The 22,271-nt window shown below is 43.1% G+C and overlaps 1 protein-coding gene across 2 annotated transcripts; it reads left to right on the top strand.

Annotated features, from left to right (window-relative positions):
• Positions 1-11,043: 11,043 nt before the first annotated feature.
• LOC140723031 (NACHT, LRR and PYD domains-containing protein 3-like) lies at positions 11,044-16,026 on the top strand. 2 transcript variants are annotated; one of them, XM_073037655.1, is made up of 5 exons: positions 11,045-11,205; positions 11,299-11,469; positions 11,625-11,795; positions 15,232-15,399; positions 15,564-16,026. In XM_073037655.1, the coding sequence occupies exons 1-5, from the start codon at positions 11,159-11,161 to the stop codon at positions 15,649-15,651; spliced, it is 645 nt and encodes a 214-aa protein (XP_072893756.1). In that variant the 5' UTR covers positions 11,045-11,158; the 3' UTR covers positions 15,652-16,026. The 2 variants fall into 2 exon arrangements, with proteins under 2 accessions (XP_072893755.1, XP_072893756.1); XM_073037654.1 differs by having other exon boundaries at positions 11,044-11,469.
• Positions 16,027-22,271: the final 6,245 nt, after the last annotated feature.

Below are 22,271 nucleotides of genomic sequence, written 5' to 3'. Positions count from 1 at the left end.
ACTCACCACTGAGTAAATATTTACCCCTCACATCTCCTCTGTACCTACTCCACAGCACCTTAAACCTGTGTCCTATTGTGACAACCATTTAAGTCCTGGGAAAAAAGCCTCTGACTATCCACATGATCAATGCATCTCATTGTCTTATACACCTCTGAGAGGTCACCTGAAATCCTCCTTCGCTTCAAGGAGAAAAGGCCGAGTTCACTCAACCTATTCTTATAAGGCATGCTCTCCAATCCAGGAAACATCCTTGTAAATCTCCTCTGCACTATTTCTGTGGCATCAACATCCTTCCTGTAGTGAGGTGACCAGAACTGAGCACAGTACTCCAGGTGGGGTCTGACCAGGGTCCTATATAGCTGCAACATTACCTCTCGGCTCCTAAATTCTATTCCACATTTGATGAAGGCCAATACACCGTATGCCTTCTTAACCACAGAGCCAACCTGCGCGGCTGCTTTGAGCGTCCTGTGGAATCGGACCCCAAGATCCCTCTGATCCTCCACACTGCTAAGAGTATTACCATGTATACTATATTGTACCATCTTATTTGACCTACCAAAATGAACCACCGCACACGTATCCGGGTTGAACTCCCATCTGCCACTTCTCAGCCCAGTTTTGCATCCTATCAATATCCCTCTGTAACATCTAAAAGCCCTCCACACTATCCACAACACCTCCAACTTTTGCATCATCATCAAACTTACTAACCCATCCCTCCAATTACCCATCCAGGCATTTATAAATATCACGAAGAGTAAGGGTCCCAGAACAAATCCCTGAGGCACACCACTGGAGACCTACCTCCGCAGAATATGACCCGTCTACAACCACTCTTTGCCTTCTGTGGCAAGCCAGTTCTGGATCCACAAAGCAATGTCCCCTTGAATCCCATGCCTCTTGACTTTCTCAATAAGTCTTGCATGGGGTACCTTATCAAATGCCTTGCTGAAATCCATATGCACTACATCTACTGCTCTTCCTTCACCAATTTTGTAGTGGGGACTTAGGAAAGGTTTTCTTCTGATGGCTCTTCCATAAAGGTCATACTTGTGCATGTTTCACTGCACAGCAGATCAGTGCACCACCACTCCAGAGTCGGCTAAATCTTCCTGAAGGTCTTTTGCAGTGAAACAGGGGTTTTGATTTGCCTGTCTAGCAATCCTACAAGCAGTTCTCTTGGAAAGTTTTGTTGGACTTCCAGAATTCAACTTGACCTCCATCGTTCCTGTGAACTGCCATTTCTTAATTATTTTACGAACTGAGAAAACGGCTACCCAAAAACGATTTGTTATCTTGTTACAGCCTTCTCCTGCTTTGTGGGCATCGATTATTTTAATTTTCAGATTGCTAGGCTGCCGCTTGGATGAGCCCATGGCTGCTGATTGTTGGGCCAAGGTTTGAGGAGTCAGGGTATTTATAAAGCTTTGAAATTTGCATCGCCTGGCCTTTCAATGATGCCTGTAAACAAACCATTGTCCTAACAAGCGAATTATATGTGAGAACTTGGGTAAAATTATCTGAGAGCTCAAATCTCTTGGGGTGCCCAAACTTTTGCATTATGCTCCTTTCCTTTTTCTTCAGTCTAAAATTTTACAAAACAAAAATAATACACAAATCTTGATTAAAATGTTGAAAAAAATGTTTCACCTTTAACTTTATGCTTCTTGGAGATCAGTTCATCCTCTACTTACTTAACTCTTGATAGTAACAGAAATTTTGACCAGGGGTGCCTAAAGTTTTGCCTGCCACTCTAACTATATAAGCAATTAAATTAGGGGCTAAGCACACAAACTTGTGGTGCAACTGTGCTGATGGTGATTGCCAAGCAGGTGTTTCCAATCTGATGTAACTGATCTGCAAGACAGGAAATAGATCGATGATTCGTTTGCATGGGAATATTGAAACCTAGGTGTTTGAGATTATTGATTTCCATAAGTCATTGTGTACTACTCCTGACCGGAGTAACTTGTCGGTTGTGTCTCAAGTAAGTCCAGCCAACTGCCATATTTGATATCATTTTGATCGTACTGCAATATGAAAGGAAGGCTGAATGCAAAGTCTTTGTAAGGTATTGGTCAGACAGCATTTTGATTTCTCGATTTGATTTTAAGCTATCCTCAAAGTCTAAGTATATCCTGTTATAACAGAGATAAGGAGGGATTTCCATTGCTACAGTGTGCTAAGTGTGTGGAATGCATTTCTGTTGAATGCTGTGGAGGCCACGGCATTGAAGATATTTCAATATATTAGAATATTTGAGAATATTTAAGTATATGTAGGTTTAGGTCGATAGGTTTGTAAATTAGTAAAGACGTCAGTGGTTCCAGCGAGAATGAGTTTGAATGGGAAAATTGATCGGCCTTGATAGAATTGTACAGTAGACTCTATGGTATTAATGGCCTAATTATGCTCCAATATTTCAGGTACTTATGGTCTTTTGGGACCTCGGATTTCAATCCATCGTGTGTTGAAAGGAACGTCAGTGTTAGACAAGGTGGTGTAATAGACCTGTAATAGGAGTAATAGGTCTTCAGACAGGGAATTGAATAGAGTATCATTTGCATTATGTGGCATAATGTAAGGCACACTTGGAGTTTTGTGCAGAGTTTTACACGTTGTGTTGTAGGAAAGACGTTTTATACTTGTTTAAACAGATACAAATCCTAAGGAGAATGAGGGTTCAGTATTTCGATGGGATGTATAAGATGGACACTAAATGCATTTTCCTGCAGTATCATGAGATCCTACAGCCGAAGTGGGGAGGGGGGTTGGAGGTGGCATAGACTTAGCGCAAGAAGGGAAAATTGTTAAAGGGACTAAATGCAAACAGTTCCATGCAGAGGGTGGTGGTCTGTTGGGGGATCTGCCAGAGACTGTTTTTGAGGCACATACAATAGTGTCTTCTATAAGTACTCTTTTAGAGTACATTTATGAATGGGGTTTCAAGTCTAGGGAGAGAACGCAGGAATTGGATAATAACTGGGTGAGCAAGTAGTTGGCATAGCAAGAGGGCCTGTATCGATACTGTAATGCTCAGCAACTCTTGGACTCTATTTGCTGAGGATATCACATTGACTGATTGCTTCTATTAATTTTAACAGCTTCTGATCCCACTGAATTTTTGAAAATCATGGAACTTCTGTGTGAGCTCCCTGCAGAACTGAAAGGTAAGTCAAAATAACACTGAGTATTTTTCTTCTGAAGCTGTGGTGTTTACTTTAAGGAGTTGTGCAGGCAATCAAAAGCGAAGGGAAGATAAAGTCATCTTGGTAACTGAGCAATGGAAACTGGGTGGGAGTATGGACGCTGGCTGGCTGTGTTTAATGTGCTGAGTGTTATATGCACTTAAATGCATGTTATCTCTGGATCCTCGATGACACTCAAAGTCATTCTGAAACTTTAACAGTTCCACAATTTAATTTAACTTGAGTTTGAGTCCTCAAGAAATCCATTCACCTCAATAATGAAGTCTTTTATAATAGTCTTTGCATAAAGATTGTCCTAGTCTTCCACCATTTCTAACGCAGTCAGGCTTACTGCGTAACACGCTAAAACACTGTACAACAAATAATTTGCTTCCTGAATAATTTTGGGTGTATATTATGGATTTTGGGCTGCTGATAATGAAAATTTCCATAACATTTCCCTAGCTAAAGTAACTAAAATAATTATGCTCAGAACACACGCACTCTTATGACTCAATCATTTTTTTTCTCTTATTGTACACAAAGAGATCAGCACTCACTGTTCTGAAGACTGAACATTTTATACTTTATTTTCTTGTCATTCATCGATACTGATCGTTATAAATGGTATATCTTTGAATTCCTTGCTCAGCAGATTAATAGCCATTGGCAATTGAGGTATTAAAGTTAATCAAAACTTCAAGCGGACAGCTGATGATATTTTGAATTTAGTGAGGACGACAGAGATTTAGTTATTAGTTATGTTCAATTCTCAATTGTCTTTGGCATCCCTTATTGTGCAGTGGGAAGCTAAGTTTTAAGAAGACCTTCCTGGAAAATGTCTCAGTCCAGAGGCCTTACTGGTTTATCTTAAATACACATTGTCAGAGTTACTTCAGCCTAACTCTTCTGTAGTAAGCAGAGGTGTCTCCGGTGGTCTGTCTTCAATTGTCTTAATTGACTATAACTGCACCAGGCTATTCATGCCTCACTCCCTCTTCTTTGTTCTTTAAACGACAACATAAACATTACGAATTTTGATAAAGCGGTCCATGAAACTCCATGACAGTTTCATCAGGGACGTTTGCCTCTCTGTATTAGGGATGTACGTGCAACATTCCTGGCTAGTAATGGCACAGGTACACTTCGCTTTGATAACAGAATGCCAAGTGCTAGTAGATTTTTGGGTCCACAGTGCAGATGAACTAGCAATTTTTACGATCTTTGGAAGGGCTCCGCAGGCTTTATTCACAAGCATGCAGGTACAGCATGATCAAGTGGAGGAAGGTGCGCATCGCCACAGCTGGAAGAGAAGGAGGACAGTGGACTCAAAGCAATGCTGAAGCACAGTGGAACAACATTTTACAAACGTACAGCCACTGGAGAATAAGACTGATGATGTAAGGGCAAGATTGCTTTATCGGTAAGAAATGAGGAATTGATGTGTTCTGTATTTCGTGGAGACATGGCTCACTTCAGTCACGCTGGATGTGTAACAAAATATCTGAAGGCTTCTTAATACACCAGATGGTCTGGAATGCTGATTTAAACAAGGTAAAATCTGGGATCTATGTTTAATGATAAATTCTTTGTGCTGCTCAGACTCAGCACTCTTTTCTCAGTCTTTATTCCACACCTGGAACATCTGATCTTTATGGTGTAGTTGGCAAGAGAGTACTCCCGCGTGAAACTATACTGAAAATAGCATCACAGTTTGCATACTGACGAAAACAGATATTTAAAAATCAATCGATGTATTGAATGCCTCAATTAGCAAACATGAAACAGCTTACCCTATCGCCTTTCTACTAATTGTCAGGGACTTCAGTCAGGCTTATTTAAAGAAAACTCTGCGCACATAATTCAGTATATCAGCTGCAGCGTTACTGTTCTCAATACACTCGGCCACTGTTATCTACCAATCCATGCCTGGACTGCAGTTCAGAATATCTGAACAGTTAGCTGTCCTCATCTTACCTGCATACAGTAAAAGACTAATGAGCATGGGTCCAGATACAAGGATAACACAGAAATGGCAAATTTGGGCGGGAGCCCAACCTGGACCGTGGAAAGCATCGCTTGTTTTTTTAAAAGCTGCATCTTTCCTATGTTGGTGACTAATGTAGTTTACCTTGACAACACCCACACGGGGGGGAGATTTCCATTTCAGCAACAGGCACATTAAATTGTTCAAATGAGAGAAGCCTCGGATTCAGGAGTGATCGACATCTTGGACTGAATTTCTTTCTCTTGTACAATAAAGCATAGGGTTAGCCATCTTGGTGGAACCCCAAGTACTGTCATCACTGATAAAGCAAAGAACCCCAAGTACTGTCATCACTGATAAAATAAAGCAAAGTAATAACATATCTGAAATAGAAGGGCCTAGAGCACACACAATCTTATGACTCAAAGGCCTCACTCGTTCGGCTTGAGGATGCACTGCTGTAGACACGACAACCTTTCGCGTCTGTTGTAGGCAGAGTTGTCTCCATCCCACTCGACTAAATCTGCCCCACCTTATCCTTCCTTTACCACAACTTCCACACAGGTTCTAGAGATTCTGCAGATGTTGAAAATCTTGATTAAAACACTCAAAATTTGCTATTGTAACTCTACAGGTCAGGCAGCTTCTAGGGAGGGAAATAGCATTCAACATATTGGGTCAAGACATATCATCAGGACACCCATCCTGAGGTGCTGACAATTCACTCCTCTGCATATTTGCTGCTGGACTTGCTGAGTTCCTTCTGCATTGTGTGTGAGTTCGACCATCCATAGACATTGGTCAAAGGAAATCCGAGTCACCAGCAAAGAGCTCACAACCTTTCCAATTCTGAGTTCTATATGTCCTACATTTTATTTGCAAAATAAACCATGCTAAGTTCCGAGTCAGCCAAGTTATTTTGTAATTATTTCCCTCATACCTAAGGCCTGCTGGGCTGCAATTACTCTATTTTTTTTTTTTAATTTTCACTTCCTCTATTGTGGATTCATTTGTGTTGCTGGAGGGAAGCAAGAACTGTCAGCTGTACAATTGGTATCGACTCATTCAGGCACTCCTTGTCCCAATATATAATCATTGTGTAAATAAAGACATAACCACCTAACCACTCTCTGCGCCTACACAACTATCTTCTATGCTTTCTCACAGGCAAATCAGGTTCCTTTTAGCAGAGCTATCTCATAGCACTCTCTGATGCACAATGCCTCGCTTTGCATCTATGTGTGACAAAGCAGGTGATCTTGCTTCTATAATATATTCTTTTTACTGAATTTCACCTGCTCCCCTTGATAGAGTTCTTAGTTCAAACACATAGTTCATTTGCATTTAGTATCATGAATTGTACAGCTCAGCACCGATCCCTGTTGTGTGCCAAACGTCATAGCCAACAAGCCGAGAAAGACCGATCTACCACCCATGCATGTGTATAAACAAGGCTACGCAATGACTTTAAAATCATTCGAGAGGAAAGCTTCCTTTATCTTTTTAATGAGAGCTTACTTCTGCAATTGATGAATGTTAAGTAAAATACATATGAATTTCATTACAATATTCTAGTGTCCCTCAATATACACTAACATTATCAATTATTCTTGCAATCAGTGTTAACCAAGGTAATACATACATGTAAAATTCCGTAATTCTGCTGAGCAGAGCAGTTGCTTAATAGCGATAGGCGATAAACATAAACATCACAGGAAAACGATACTGGAGAAACAGAAATGGATGACAAGGAAGCACCGGACAAATTAAATATGAATTTTATCTAAGTCTTCACTGTGGAAGTTCCAGGCGTCAGGGGTCATAAAGTATGTGATAAGCATTTCTGGAGAGATGTCACCGGCGCATATTAACTGACTCTGCAAGCAGCCATGTGATTCAGCCGGGAGAAGGCCACATTTATAGCAATATACCTCACGGGCTGATAACATTTTGGGTTCAACCAAAATGGATGTCAAGATGTTCTGATTAAAGGAACCTCGTTTTAAGCAAATGCTGTGTAAATACTGTTCATACGCAATTATCGGTCGCTAATATGACAGATCGTACATCAGCATAAAACCAAAAAGATATGTTTATTAGTTTTCAACTTTATCAACCAGTCAGTAGAAAAAAAAGGAAGAATGATCATCTGTTACAGTTAAATCAGTCTCAATGTCCTTCGTTCGAGAAGAGGTTCTTGCAATAGGAACTTCCCTTCAGATTGGATCCTCCAGGCATCTTTCCTGATTCTATCCTCTTCGCATCCCCAACCAAAAGACCCTAAACCAGACTAATGTCCATCAGGAATCACTCTTCACCCAGCTCCTGGAACCTTGTTTCCATCACACATCCTTATTGGCTGACACAGCATTCCCAAGTTGGAAAACCTGGCTCCTTACCTTTAGCTGAAGCAAAACTACTATCACCATCAGAACGCATGGCTATTACCAAAAAGAGCTGAAATAAATTGCCACACCATGTCACAGTAGAAATCTTAACCGGGGCTTTACCGGTGAGGAAGTCCATGAGTAGAGCACACAGCCTCAGAATAGGGGGTTGGGGGCATGTTTTTACAAAGGAGATGAGGAGGAACCTCGGGAAAGAAAGTGGTGAATCGGTGAAATTTATTGACACAGACTTAAGTCATTGGGTATATTTAAGGCAGAAGTTGATGGATTCTCGATTACTCAGGGACACAGAGAGAAGACAGGATACAGAGAATGGCCTAATTCTGTTCCAGTACCTTTTGGTCTTATCGTCCTAAATTTCACCTTAATGAAAGTCATGTTATGCAAAACCTGCCTGTCCCGATGTGCATCTAACTGTGTTTGTAACTTCATTGAAAATTACTCTTTATGTTAATATCTTCAGTATATTGTCCAGGGCCTCTCTGAACCAAGAGGCCTACATGAAGTAAAAGATCCATAGTACATTTAAGGGTGCTTCTCAGAAAGTGCGTAGGTAGTACCAATAGAGATGGAAAAATGTTGAGCTCTGTGTTGGGAACTGAACCGAGGTTGGTTACTGGCCATGCAATGGGAGACACTAAAGTCTATCTATACCAGCACGTCAGTTCGTTCATATCCTCCTTCTGCTAAACAGAATATCGGTTTCAGTTTCGCTGAAACACAAACCATGCATGCCACAGATAAGGCAGTATGAATGGTGGATAATTTTCAACTTTTGCACTTAAGCCTATATCAAAATAGACGATTTATTTTATTTCTAGCCATTGACTGCTGTTGGAATTTGTCTTACAATATTAAACCTGTCAGTGAGTTAGTTGTTTTAATTTTCAGTTCAAACAGCTAACACTGAGGTCATTTTCTTTCCCTTTCCATGGAAGATGTTCAACAGAAACACAAGGAAGTGCTGCGGATACAAACGGAAACACTGAGAGTGAACACGATCTTAAAGGGGGAGAAGGTGAAGATTTTGCAGCTGCTTGATCACTACGCTGAGCTAACAGTCATTTCCACAGTTCGAGATCGAAGACTGGTGGAACATGAGCTGCTGGCAAGAGGCCGAAAACACGAGGAGTTCAGACAGCAACATCTCAAGGGAGATTTGAAAAAAATCATGACTGATCAATTGTTCGAGAGCAGATTATTCCTGACCAAATCCAAATCTGGGAGTTCAGCAACAGTCGCTGGAGTCCCGGGGATTGGGAAAACCACAATGGTACAAAAGATTGTTTATGACTGGGCCACGGGGAAAATATACCAACAGTTCCAGTTTGTCTTCAGTTTCAGATGCCGGGATTTAAACTCCATTAACACTAGAGTAATCCTGAGGGAACTGATTCTGGATCAGTATCCTTACTTTAAGAATTTCCTGCCAGAGGTCTGGAAGAAATCAGAGAGAGTACTGTTTATATTCGATGGTTTAGATGAATTCAAGCACACAATTGATTTTTCTGACAGTCGGAGAGATACAGAACGCAAGCACCAGTGTCTAGACCCCGAGTGCTGGTGTGAAGTGTCTGACATTGTGTACAGTTTAATCCAAGGCAAGCTGCTCCCAGGGTGTTCAGTGCTGGTGACCACACGCCCCACTGCGTTACATTTATTGGAAAAGGCGGAGATCAGTGTCTGGGCTGAAATCCTGGGATTTGTTGGTGAGGAACGGAAGGAATATTTCACCAGATATTTTAAAGATCAGACAGTGGCGGAAGCTGTTTTCGAACACATGGAGGAGAACGAGATCCTGTACACCATGAGCTACAACCCCTCCTACTGCTGGATCCTCGCTCTGGTACTTGGCCACCTCTTCTCACAAAGAGTCAGGGACCCGCAGCGAGTTCCCAACACCATCACACAGCTGTATTCCTACTATATTTACAACATCTTGGAAAACCATGGCCGTGAGATTGAAAACCCCCGTGATGTGTTACTCAGGGTTGGTCAGATGGCCTTCAGAGGAGGGGCTGAGAAGAAGATTGTGTTCACAGATGGAAATTTGATCAAATACAATCTGCAGCCTTCCCAGTTCCTGTCCGGGTTCCTGATGGAGCTTTTGGAGAGAGAGGATTCTGGTCGGAGCGTGGTGTACACATTCCCACACCTCACCATCCAAAAGTTTGTAGCCGCTCTCGCACAATTCCTGGATCCACAAACCAGAAATATCCTGAAATTCCTCACTGAAGTCCGCAGTACAACTGACGGGCGATTTGAGGTATTTCTCCGTTTTGTTGCCGGTCTCTCCTCCCCAATGACAACTTGGCGGCTGGTAGAGATTCTGGGTCCATTTCCTCAAGAAATTGTCTGTGGAGTTATTGACTGGGTGAAGGAAGAGGTGAAACGCCAGACTGGGAACGCATCAAGTAGAATTGCTAAAAGGACACTACTGAACACATTGCACTACCTGTTTGAGTCTCAAAATCGAGTAGTGGCTCAGGAGACACTCGGGAATGTGGAAAAACTTTCATTCAGTGGACTGCGCTGCCCTGTCTCATGTCATTGGGCTTTGCAATACAACAAAACATCTCAATCTGGAGCAATGCTACATTCAGTGTGAGGGACTCCAGCGGCTGGAACCAGCGCTACACAAATGCCTGGATTTGAGGTAACTGTCATTTGTCACTGATTGTGAATTTGTCCCATTTTGTTGGTGTGATATGAAGGAAATGAAACAGTGAATGAAACTCTGGGAAAGCAGACTCCCAGTGTCATTAACAAATGCCAATGGATCCGGCAAGAGACTACAATCTCTACAATGCCTCTTTATGAAGCGGTTTTCTGATCATTATCTGATCAGAGAATACTAGACAATGATTACATTGGAATTTAATTAAATGATTACTATCCTTCCCTCTGCCAGAGACACTCACATTGATGATTATCGTATGGTGCCCCCTCTTCCTCAATTGTTGGTATCGGAGACTATAATAGCGAATGGATTTCAGTCTGTACACCATGTATTCTCCCTTATTTTACCCTGTACGTCTCTGATAGGAGGCATCCATTGTACATCCTGTCTGTTTTAGACTCCACTCTTGCCCATTTCTCTTTACATCTCCATGCTCCAACCTCTCACCCCGCATATCGGCAGTTCTGCCATGTCCCAGCATCACGTCGTTCTGACATTGCTATCTCCACTGTTGCTCATAAGCGATGCGACCTCGGCTCTGTCACAACAACGTACGCACAGTGAACCAGCACCTGCTCTTACAACCATAGCTGCCGCTGTATCTTCATCTCTCTATTTCATTAAGCAGGAAGATTTTTCAGTCGTCCTGGATTGAAACACAATTGGGAGAGTTCACAGATCTGTCAACTAAAGCACTTCATTGCATAAATTATTCACATTTCTTGAAAAAAAAAAGGAGGGGGTAATTTAACTGTTAATTCCTGAAGGTTTTAATGATTCTTGAAATACCCATGTGACAGAAGTGACATCGACTTGTATGAGCTGATTTCTCACTCTGTTTGTGTTTAGACTGGGTTATAATGAACTGGGAGATTCAGGAGTGAAATTAATGTCTGCGGCTCTGAGGAACCCGGAATGTAAAATACAGAGACTGTGGTAAGTACCAGACAATAATTGACTGTGCGACTGCCAAATGTCTGTATGGACAGTTTCTCTGTGTCTTACAGTCTCTCCCTCTCCGATCTACAGGATAGACAGAAACGGTCTCACAGATTCTTGCGCAGGGAATCTTGCTTCCGCTCTCAGTACAAACCGATCACTAACGGAATTATACTTGCGTAGAAATAACCTGGGAGATTCAGGAGTGAAATTGATGTCTGCGCCTCTGAGGGAGCCAGAGTGTAAAATACAGAGACTGTGGTAAGTACCAGACTGTGGCAGATTGTGTTTGAAGTCAGTGGCTGTCTGACACTGAACATTAATGTGATCAGTAATGGTGTTACTGATAAACTCTGGGGAATCTCACCGTCCCCTATCTCTCTGTATCACTGACTGTTGCTCTCTCTGATCGCCAGGTTGGGAGAAAATAGTCTCACAGAATCTTGTGCCACAGATCTCGGGGATGCTCTTAGTAAAAATGACTCACTGATGATGTTGGAACTTGGTCGCAATGAACTTCGAGATTTGGGAGTAAAACTGGTGTCTGCATCCCTGAGCAGCCCAGACTGCAAATTAAAGCAACTGTGGTAAGTGCATTTATACATACATGTCCCCATATGCACGACGTACAAATGTATAAGTCACCATGTACGCCATACAAATTTAACTATGTCAGTGTATGCATCATATAAATGTGCATATGTCAGCATGTACACCATATACATTTGCTTATGTCACCCTGAACACCATATGTCACTGTATACATATTTTCCTACAGGCAATTGCAGTTAAACAATAAAATACAATAGAATCAGTGAAAAAGTCTGTACACAAGGACTGACATGCTAAAAGGGACAAATAAAAATAATAATATTGATGATGTAACACTTGCTTCGCTAATCAACTTAATATAGGAAGCGATAACCCCCTGCCCGGCTAAACTTAAGGAATCTCCTTTGGGTGGATGCTGCGCGATATATCCCGTGTTACAAATCACTACCCCGAAATAACAAACAGTACACAATATGCGATTAAACGATTAAGCTTTATAACTCTTACTTTGACTATATGGTTAGTAGAGAAACAATATAACAGGAAAAGGGCCCAAATCGTATTAACAGTCTGTGCACACGAAGTTGGAGCTCACGCTGTTAAGTAGTCCTTCTTCCACCATCATTCTCCTCTTAGCGTCGCCGACCTTCGGATCGCTGCTCCGTGTCCATCCCGTCCGGCGGTTTACCAAATCAGTGCATTCGCGTCTGCTCACTTCATTTCTCTCTCTCTCCCTCTGGCAAAAGCCCGCAAAATCAACTGCTTCCGGAATCACAAGACAGGGCAACAAACTCCTGATTGGCTAATCCCTGCATGCCAAAGCCCCGTTATCTCTAGCCATAACCCAAACATTGCTGATACAGAGAAACCATTACCTAATCAGTGAAACATTACAAAGAAGCCATTCCAAGTAGATCAGTTGAAACATCCTTGAAAGTCAGCCCATAGATTGCATTGAGTGATTAGTTTAATGTTGAGGTGAAGGAGTCAATCTGTGCTGGCTAAAGTGCCTGATGGCTCAAAGATAATACCTGTTCCAGAACCAGGAGGCATGGGAATGAAGGCACCTGTATCTCCTCCCTGATGGTGGGAGTACTGGATAATGGTCGCTGCTTTCTCGTGGCGGCACCCCTTCCAGATGTGTTCAATAATGGGGATGGCTTTTTTTCTCTGAGAAACTCTGTTTTATCCACCAATGTTTATGAACATTTTTTTTCCTGGGGCTGGTGTTTCCATACCAGCCTATGGTACAATCAGACAGAATACTCTGCACTGTGCATTGATAGAAGTTGTTCAAAAGTTTTAGATGCCACGTTGAATCTCTGACAAATTCTAACAATGTGCAGACTCTGCCCAACACAGAGGAATTTAAAGTTACTCTCGGCTGCTAAACCCCTAATGAGCCCTGGGATATTACCCCTGATTTCCTCCTCCTGCAATCTATAATTAGCTCTCTGCTTTTGCTGATGTTGAGTAAGCACTGTTATAGTGGCACCATTCAACCAGATTTTAATCCCCCTCTATATACAGATTCATCACTACCTTTGATTCAGCCAACAGCAATGGTGTCAACAGCAAACTTAAATGTTTCATTGACTCTGTTCTTAGCCTCATAGTCACTAGCATAAATGAAGTCGAACAGAAGGATAAGCAGATAGCCTTGTGGTGTACTTGTGTTGATAGTGATTATGCAGGTAATTTTCACAAACATCAGGAATTTGCAATATTTTTAACTATCTGTTAAAAATGAAAATATGAAAGGAAATATATTATCAAAGTACATATGCAACCCTAAGATTTGTGGAAATACACAGTAAAATCCAGAAACACAATAAGTCAATGAAAGGCCACATGTAAAAGGACAAACATCAAAAATACAAAAGACAGCAAACTGTGCAAATACAGAATAATTATAATAAATAATTAAGAAATGTTTATCGAGTACTTGAGAGGGTCCATAGTTTGAAGAAACTTTTCAATGATGGAGCAAGTGAAGTTGAGTGATGTTATCCCCTTCGGTTGAAGAGCCTGATGTTTGAGGGTACTAACTGTTCCTGAACCTGGGTTGAGTCCTGATGCTGCTCTCCCTTTTTCCTGATGGTAGCAGCAAGAAGTGAGCATGGCCTGGATGGTAAGGGTCGCTGACGATGGACACTACTTTCCTGCAAAAACGTTTTGTACAGATGTCTTCAATGGCCTTACCCATAATGAACTGGGCCATATCCACTATATTACATATGCATTTCCGTTCAAGGGCATTGGTCTATCCATACCAGCATCTAACGCAGCCAGTCAATATACTCTCCTCTACACATCTGCAGAAGCTTTTAAAAATTTTCAGATGTCATGGCCGATTTTCGCTAGCTCCAAAGGAAGTAGAGGCACAGCTTTGCTTTCTCTGGAATTGCACGCACTTGCTAGGCCCAGAACAGGTTCTCCAAAATGTTAAGACTGAGGAGTTTAAAGTCCATGACTGTTTTCACCTCTGTTCCTCCAAAGTAACTGGCTTATGAACCTGTGAATTCCTCCTCTTGAAGTCCATAATCAGCTTTTTAGCCTTCCTAAAACGGAGTACGAGCTTGTTATTATGGCATCACAAGCCGATTTTCAATCTACTTCCTGTATGCTGATTTGTCACCACCTCTGTTTAGGCCAATGAACGAGATGTCATCTGCAAATCTGAATATGGCATTGCAACTGTGCATCATCACTTAGGGATAGTTGCAAAGTGATTAGCTGAGGAAGATAAACACACATCCTTGTGGTGCACCTGTGATGATGGAGATTATGGATATGTGGTTGGCAACTGATTGGCCTCTGCAAGAGGGGATACAACGGATCAAATTGCATAAGGAGGTTTTGAGGCCAGGGTCTTAAAGCTTTTTGATTAGTTTTGCGGGGATGTTAGTATTGAATGCCGAGCAGTACTCAATCAAGAGCATCCTGATGTATGCAGCTGCGCTGTACAGATGTCCCTCGGTTAAGTGAAGAGCCAATAAATTGGCATCTGCTGTGGATCTGTTGTTCCGGTAGGCAAAAATGAGTGGATTCAAGTTGCTTTTCAGGTAGGAGTTGAAATTTTTCATTACTGACCTTTCAGAACACCTGATCACTGGATGTAAGTGCTACTAAATAGTGATTGAGATAGGTTACCAGATTTCTCTAAGGCACTAATATAAGTAAAGTTGGCTTGAAGCAGTTGAGTACCTCAGACTGCTGAAGTGGGAGGTTAAAGTCCTCCATTATCACCCCAGTCAACTGATCAGTATAGCTCTTCTGTACTTGTGTACAGTTACGCAATCTGGTCTAGCAGGTTTTTTTCATGGGCCCACCCTCCTGAAGGCTGCTTGCATTAGAGGCTCAAAGACTGAAATTTCACTATTATCGGGGCACACACAGATTTTCTGAAATAATAGCATTGAGGAATTTAAAGTTGCTGTCTTTCACCTTCATTCTTTCTCTCATCTCCAGGCTGAGGGATGTCGGTCTTACAGATTCTTGCATCGAGGATCTTGTCTCTGCTCTCATGACCAACCCCTCATTGAACGATCTGGACCTGGGTTCGAATTCCCTCACAGACAGATCTGTCCCCGACCTTCAGAGATTGATACTTGAGCACCCAAGTTTGCAACAGTTCGGGTGAGGGTTTATGCTAAAGTTTAACGTAATAAAATACCACTTGATCCATGGGCTTTATTTATTATGGTTTTGTATAAGTGTTATTAGTACTTTAACCCCAGATGTCTGTGAAAGACATTTTTATGCAGTCAGTTATTTACTCTTTATTCCTCTATGTTTTTCAGGCTAAGGAACAATCCATTCAGTTCAGATAGAGAAAATCAGTTGAAATCGCTGCAGGAGGAGAGACCCGGACTGCGTGTGGACCTATAAACACATCAGTATATCAAAGGATGGGAATGTTTTCCCCAATTTCCCACCTTCCACTTTAAACAGATGATGCAGAAAGATTTGGACAGGACATCCGCTGTTTGCAAGACGTGTTAATATTTTTGATGAAACATGCTGGTTTTCTGATTATTATATTTGCAGATAGCACAGAATAAGTCAAGTTTTGGAAAATGTGGGAGATTCTCAAAGGCCAAAGCAGATATATATTGGAAATTTGAGAGGGCAAAACTGCACAGATAGCAACATTAGTGGCACGCGGGGGCAGACCCCAGCGTATACTCAGACTGTCACAGTATGTTTTGATGTACACGTGACCTGTACAGCTAATGTATAACAATAAAATGTGTGGTTTTGCAATTTGTCCCTACCTCACTTTAACCCACTTTCTTTCACAGTATCCATTCCTCGCTCATCTGCCTCTCAGTTTCTCAGCTTGTTCACTCTCAACATGTCCGTAGTTATTTCTATGCTGTGAAGTGGCAATATGCAACACACAAATGTTTTTGTCTGTGTGTGTGTAAGAGAGAGTGTATCTGCTGCACACGCCACACTCACAATATCCAGACATATACAGATGTTACAGCTTTCACGTCACATGACAGGCATTTGTGTGCACACATCCACACTTGCACACGCACCCGTCAGCACCGACTGAAACGCTTGCCTGGAATGCTAGAACACAGCAACATTGTCTTTTGCTGACACTCAGTTGCTGCTGCTTCTGCATGTCTCCCCTTTCTCACCGTCACAGCAACAGTGACCAAAGGGATGAGGCAATTCCGTCCTTTACCAGTTCTCTCTTCTGATCCCAGGCAAGATAAAAATGCAGTGGCCTATAGTTACAGTCCTAATTGAGAGCATATGCAACTTCAGACCTGTTTGCCAAGGACGAGAACTATATCCTATCCTTCTGCTGTGTGATGTCCCAACCTCATGTTTCACATCCTAATATCCCTCCCCATCCAGTTTCTCAGTCACCACACATACACACTGCTAATCATGTCCCATAATGGATCCCACACTCATACCCCATCTCATCTGTGATGTTTTTGACATTTTTCTTTTGGTCAGAATAAACAAAAGGAAAGGCATTGTGGAGGGAATGACCTCAATGTTTATTTTTCTCTCACCTGTTTCGCCATGGTCGGTTTCTGGTTGTCTGTATTAATTTCTCACACACGTCATGGTGTCTCCTCCTTCTGAGTCCATCCTTCCCCATTGTTCAATTTTCTCTCCAGCTCCTTGGTTCCCTGTGTTTCTCCTCACTTTTCCCCCACTTCTCATCATCTCTTTCTGCAATATTTTTTCTCCTCCTTTGCCAGATCTATCGATCCTTTCTGACACCTGCAGCAGATTTATAAACATCCCCGGCATCACTCAGGTATGCGGCAACTTGTGCGCCTTTAACACAGGCTGATCTCTGACTGATACAAAGGGAGGTTTAAGCGGTTAGATGGAACAGTAGGTAAAGAGGCTCTCCTATTCTGCCACAGTGATATCTGGGACTGTGATGCTCACATTTGGACAACTTGAAGTCCAGTTGTTCCGCCCGTCTCCTAAGCCACACCAAACATCCTCTGATGACAATGGTCTCGGCTATGGTATCCCTGTTTCATCCTCGTCAATGGACTTTTGTATGACAATCCATTGTGTGCCAGCATCAAAGTTGAGACTTATACACATGTGTCATCCAGAGTTCCAGAGAAATGGGTTATGAACGGTTTATGCACAGACTCTAGGTCAATCGCAAACCCTCCCGTATCCACCTGACCCAGAAGGCGACAGATTTTGTTATGTCATCAAAGAGGAAAATGAGTCAATACATGGGCAACACAGAAATGCAATGGATCCTCAGTCCTGATACAAAGTTTCGATTTGAAACACCAATTCATTTCCCCTCTACAGATGCTGCTCGACTGATTCCTCCGTGAGACTGTGTGGTGCTATGGAAATCTTGACTGTGACCCCGAGTCCTTTAGGAAGTACAAGGAAGGTAACAGACAGTAACCTTTGTGGATACTTGAGAAACAGAGATTCCTCTTAGTGCAGAGACAGTTCGGGATAGATTATACAAACAAGACAAGAAGCAGTTAACGAGATGACATACTGGTGGTCGGCTAAGTAGAGATTGATGGTGACAGGAACGAAACTATGCATTTTCCCAAAGAAAAATTTTATGATTTTTGAAGGCGCTGCCTGATACTATGATGGAGAAGGGTTCACCCAGAGGCTTTGAAGGCAACTGCACACACAGATGATGGTCGATTTACAGTGGCGTGCAAATTTTGGGTGCCCCCATTCAAAAGTCCTGTTACTGTGAAAAGTTAAGTGAGTAGAAGATGTACTGATCTCCAAAAGTCATAAAGTTAAAGATGAAACAGTCTTTTCAACATTTTAAGCAAGATTAGTGTATTATTTTTGTTTTGTACAATTTTAAAGGACACAGCTGACTACAGAAAGCATTTACAAGCTGTGATACTTGCCAAGGCGGGTGTTACTAAGTACTGACCATGCAGGGTACCCAAACTTTTGCTTCGGGCCCTTTTCCTTGTTTGTTACTTTGAAACTGTAAAAGATGGGAATAAAAAAAAATCTTGCTTAAAATATTAAAGAAATGTATTATCTTTAACTTTATGCTGTTTGAAAATCAGGTAATCTTTTACTCGCTTAACTATTCACAGTAACAGAAATTTTGACCAGGGTGCCCAAACTTTTGAATGCCACTATATGTGTAGATATCAAAACGAAACTTGCAGCACAAATAAGGAGAACGCTCGTCCAATTGTCAGCACACTGAAGACTGGATGAGGGACCTCCTTCTGTACCGTACACTGGGTTAATTCAATGGCGGTCGGGGATATTGAACTCCCTAAATACTGACTCTCACACTTGCTCGCATTTGTCCCCGTTCTGAATCAGATGATTGTCGCCTTTATCATCTTGATAATACCGGCCTCTGCTCCCCCAAGTATCTTCGATTTTTACTGCCGAAGGGAAACTTGCAGAAGAAGCAGCAACAGCTCAAAAAGACCAAGACGCATACACCCAAAGATTCACAGACATCTGATCCGGAGGGTGCAATGTGCGGTCAATTAGATGAGTGAATGTTGCTGGTGGGATTCTGTGGATTTTGAGCAGTGGGCATCCACTGATCGCGAGGAGTAGGGCAGTGACAGGGGAAGGCATGATGTAGATTCAGGGGCCATAGGAACTGTGTCTTGTTTCGCTGGCAAGGCCGTGTGGGAGCGGAGATACAGGTGTGCTCTTGGTGGGGAACCCTGATCCGTTTCAGGGTCTGGCGGGTGAGGTGTAGATTGAATGGGTGTTCGATAGTGGTGTGTGATCAGTAGCAGACGACTGGACGTGTGGGGTTCGCAGTGTGAGCTGATGGGGATGAGTGGAGTCAGCGAGCCTATAGAAGGTGTGTGGCCATTGGAATCGTGAGGAAGTGGCGGTCAGTGGAAATTAATGGAAAGGAGGAGAGTGACTGGACTGCCAACACAGATGCCTTGTGCAGGAAGGCACAGAGTCGACTGTACTTCCTTAGAAGGTTGGCGTCATTCAATGTCTGCAGTGAGATGCTGAAGATATTCTATAGGTCAGTTGTTGAGAGCGCCCTCTTCTTTGTGGTGGCGTGTTGGGGAGGAAGCATTAAGAAGAGGGACGCCTCACGTCTTAATAAGCTGGTAAGGAAGGCGGGCTCTGTCGTGGGCAAAGTACTGGAGAGTTTAACATCGGTAGCTGAGCGAAGGGCGCTGAGTAGGCTACGGTCAATTATGGAAAACCCTGAACATCCTCTACATAGCACCATCCAGAGACAGAGAAGCAGTTTCAGCGACAGGTTACTATCGATGCAATGCTGCTCAGACAGGATGAAGAGGTCAATACTCCCCAATGCCATTAGGCTTTACAATTCAACCGCCAGGACTTAAGAACTTTTTTTTGAAGCTATTATTAATGCTTTTTGAGTTAGTGATTTAGATGCATATCATATTATTACTGAGTTAAGTATTGTATGTAATTAGTTTTTGCTACAACAAGTGTATGGGACATTGGAAAAAAGGTTGAATTTCCCCATGGGGATGAATAAAGTATCTATCTATCTATCTATTGCGGCAGTGTAGGCGGTTTAGTGTCAGTGGAAACGGCTGGACAGTTCTGTACTCATTGGGGACGTGGAAATGTTTGACGTCAGTGGGAACTGGGAGATGTGTTGTGGTATTAGTTGTACCGTGGAGTAAGTCAATGGGAGCTAGCGGAAGAGTCGAGATCTTCTGGGCACGGATAGTAGGAACTGCTGGGGATGTGTGGAGACACTGGGGACGCAGTCTGTGTGGAGTCACTGGGGGCTTATAGAGGAGTTGTGGTGTTAATTGGAACATGGCGGAAGTGCAACGGCAGTGGATAATGTTGGGTCTTTTGGGTTGCTCGGCACGTGGAGCGATGAGAGGTCATTAGGAACTGCTGGGGAGATGTGGGTTTATTGCGACTTGGATTCTTGTTCGGCCAGGGCAGTGGGGGAAAGTGGAAGCGATGTGGCGTTCTTTGGAACGTGAATGAACGATGTTGTCAGAGATAAGCTACGGGGTGGTGTATGAGCAGTCGAGGTGCGTGGAGGGGTGTGGGGTCATTGTGAGCTGTCGATATGAGTGTGTTTAGTGACTCATCTGGTGCAGCGGTATGGATTCACTAGGGCTGTTGCAAGTGTGTTGTGTCAGAGAACCTGGTGGGGACGTGGAGGCAGGTGGGAAGGTGGGGCCAGTGGGAACCGGTTAACGCGGGTTAGGATTAGTGGGAAATGTATCGGGATAACACATACAAAATGCTGGACGAACGCAGCAAATCAGGGAGAATCCATAGAAAAAACACAGCCGATGTTTCGGACCGAAACCCTTCGCCAGGACTGAAGAGGAATAAAGCTGAGAAGTAGATGTGAAAGGTGAGGGGATGGGAGAGAGATACACCAGGCGATAGGTGAAACTTGGAGGGGGAAGGATGAAACAAAAAGCTAGGAAATTGATAGGTGAAAGAGACAGAAGACCATGGAATGAAGAAAAAAATGGGAGATGGGCGGACAAGGAGATAAGATGACAGAGAGAAAAGCGGATGGCAAGTGGTGAAAGGTAGGGGAGTGGCATTACTGGAAGTTTGAGAAATCGATGTTCATAAATCAGATTGGAGGCTGCTCAAACAGACCCAACCTAAGTGTCGCCTTATCACGACAGTGGAGGAGGCCATGTATAGACATATCGGAATGGGAATGGGAAGTGGAATCAAACTGGATAGCCGCTGGGAGATCCCGCCTGTTCTGGCGGACGGAGTGTAGATACTCCATCGAAGCGGTTTCCCTGTCTACGTTGGGTCTCACCGATATACAGGAGGCGCAACATGAGCACCGAACACAGTATATGACCCCAGCAGGCTCACAGGTGATGTGCGCCTGATCTGGAATGGGTGTTTAGGCCGCTGACTGGTAGTGAGAGAGTAGGTTTAGAGGCAGATGTAGCACTTGTTTCGCTTGGAAGGATAAGTGCCAGGAGGAAGATCAGTGGGGAGGGACGAATGGACAAGGGAGGTACGTAGGGAATGCTCTCTGCCAAAAGAAGAAAGAGGGGTAGGTGGGGGTGGGGGGGCGAGATGTGTTTGGTGGTAGGGTTCAGTTAGAGGTGGTGGAAATTTCAGAAAATTATGTGCTGGATGCGGAGGCTGGTGGGGTGTTAGGTGAGGGCAAGAGGAACACTATCCCCGGTGGGAAGCCGGGAGGATGGTGCAAGAGCAGATGTGCGTGAAATGGAAGAGATGCGGTTGAGGACAGCACTGTTTGTGGAGGAAGGGAAGCCACTTTCTTTGCAAACGGAGAACATCTCCTTCGTTCAGTAATGAAAAGCATCATCCTGAGAGCAGATGTGACGGAGACGGAGGATTTGAGAGAAGGGGGATGGCGTTTTTCCCAGTAGAAGGGTGGGACGAGGTATATTCCAGGTAGCTGTGAGAGTCCATTGGTTAATACTACACATTGGTGGATAAGCTGTCTCCGGAGATAGAGGCAAGGAAAGGAAGTGATGGAAAAGGACCAGCGGAATTTGAGGGCAGAGTGGAAGTTGCAGGCAAAGAGGATGAAATCGACCAATTCAGCACGCGTGCAGGAAGGAGCACCAATGTAGTCGTCAGTGCTGTGTAGGAAAAGTGCGGGACGGTAATCGGGATGTGTGTCAGCGGTTAGTGATTGTGTCGCTGACAGAATTGGTCAATGTAGGGGCTTTGAGGGTTTGCAGAATCAGAGATTAATAGGGCTGCGTGGCTACAGCGGTACATTCTGCTGGGATCTGATGAGACCACTGGGAAAATTTCATTAACCTTCCTCTACATCACGATTATGCTCCTCCAAACTATTCTCGCTCTTCATTAATATTTAAGAAGTGTTCCTGCTAAGTCTCCCACCAGTTCAGAAAAAAATTGTAACGTATCAGAGTTCTGCATTGTTTCTGTAGAATAGCAGTTCTTGTTATTCCACTATATTATACCGTGTTGGCAACCCAGAGCTTTTAAAAGTCAGTAACCGCCCCATTTCATTTGCTTGCTTATCTTCTGCTTCGTTAAAG

This window comes from Hemitrygon akajei, unplaced genomic scaffold, assembly GCF_048418815.1.
Source record: "Hemitrygon akajei unplaced genomic scaffold, sHemAka1.3 Scf000098, whole genome shotgun sequence".
NCBI lineage: Eukaryota > Metazoa > Chordata > Chondrichthyes > Myliobatiformes > Dasyatidae > Hemitrygon > Hemitrygon akajei.
This window is presented reverse-complemented; position numbering and strand designations above follow the sequence as displayed.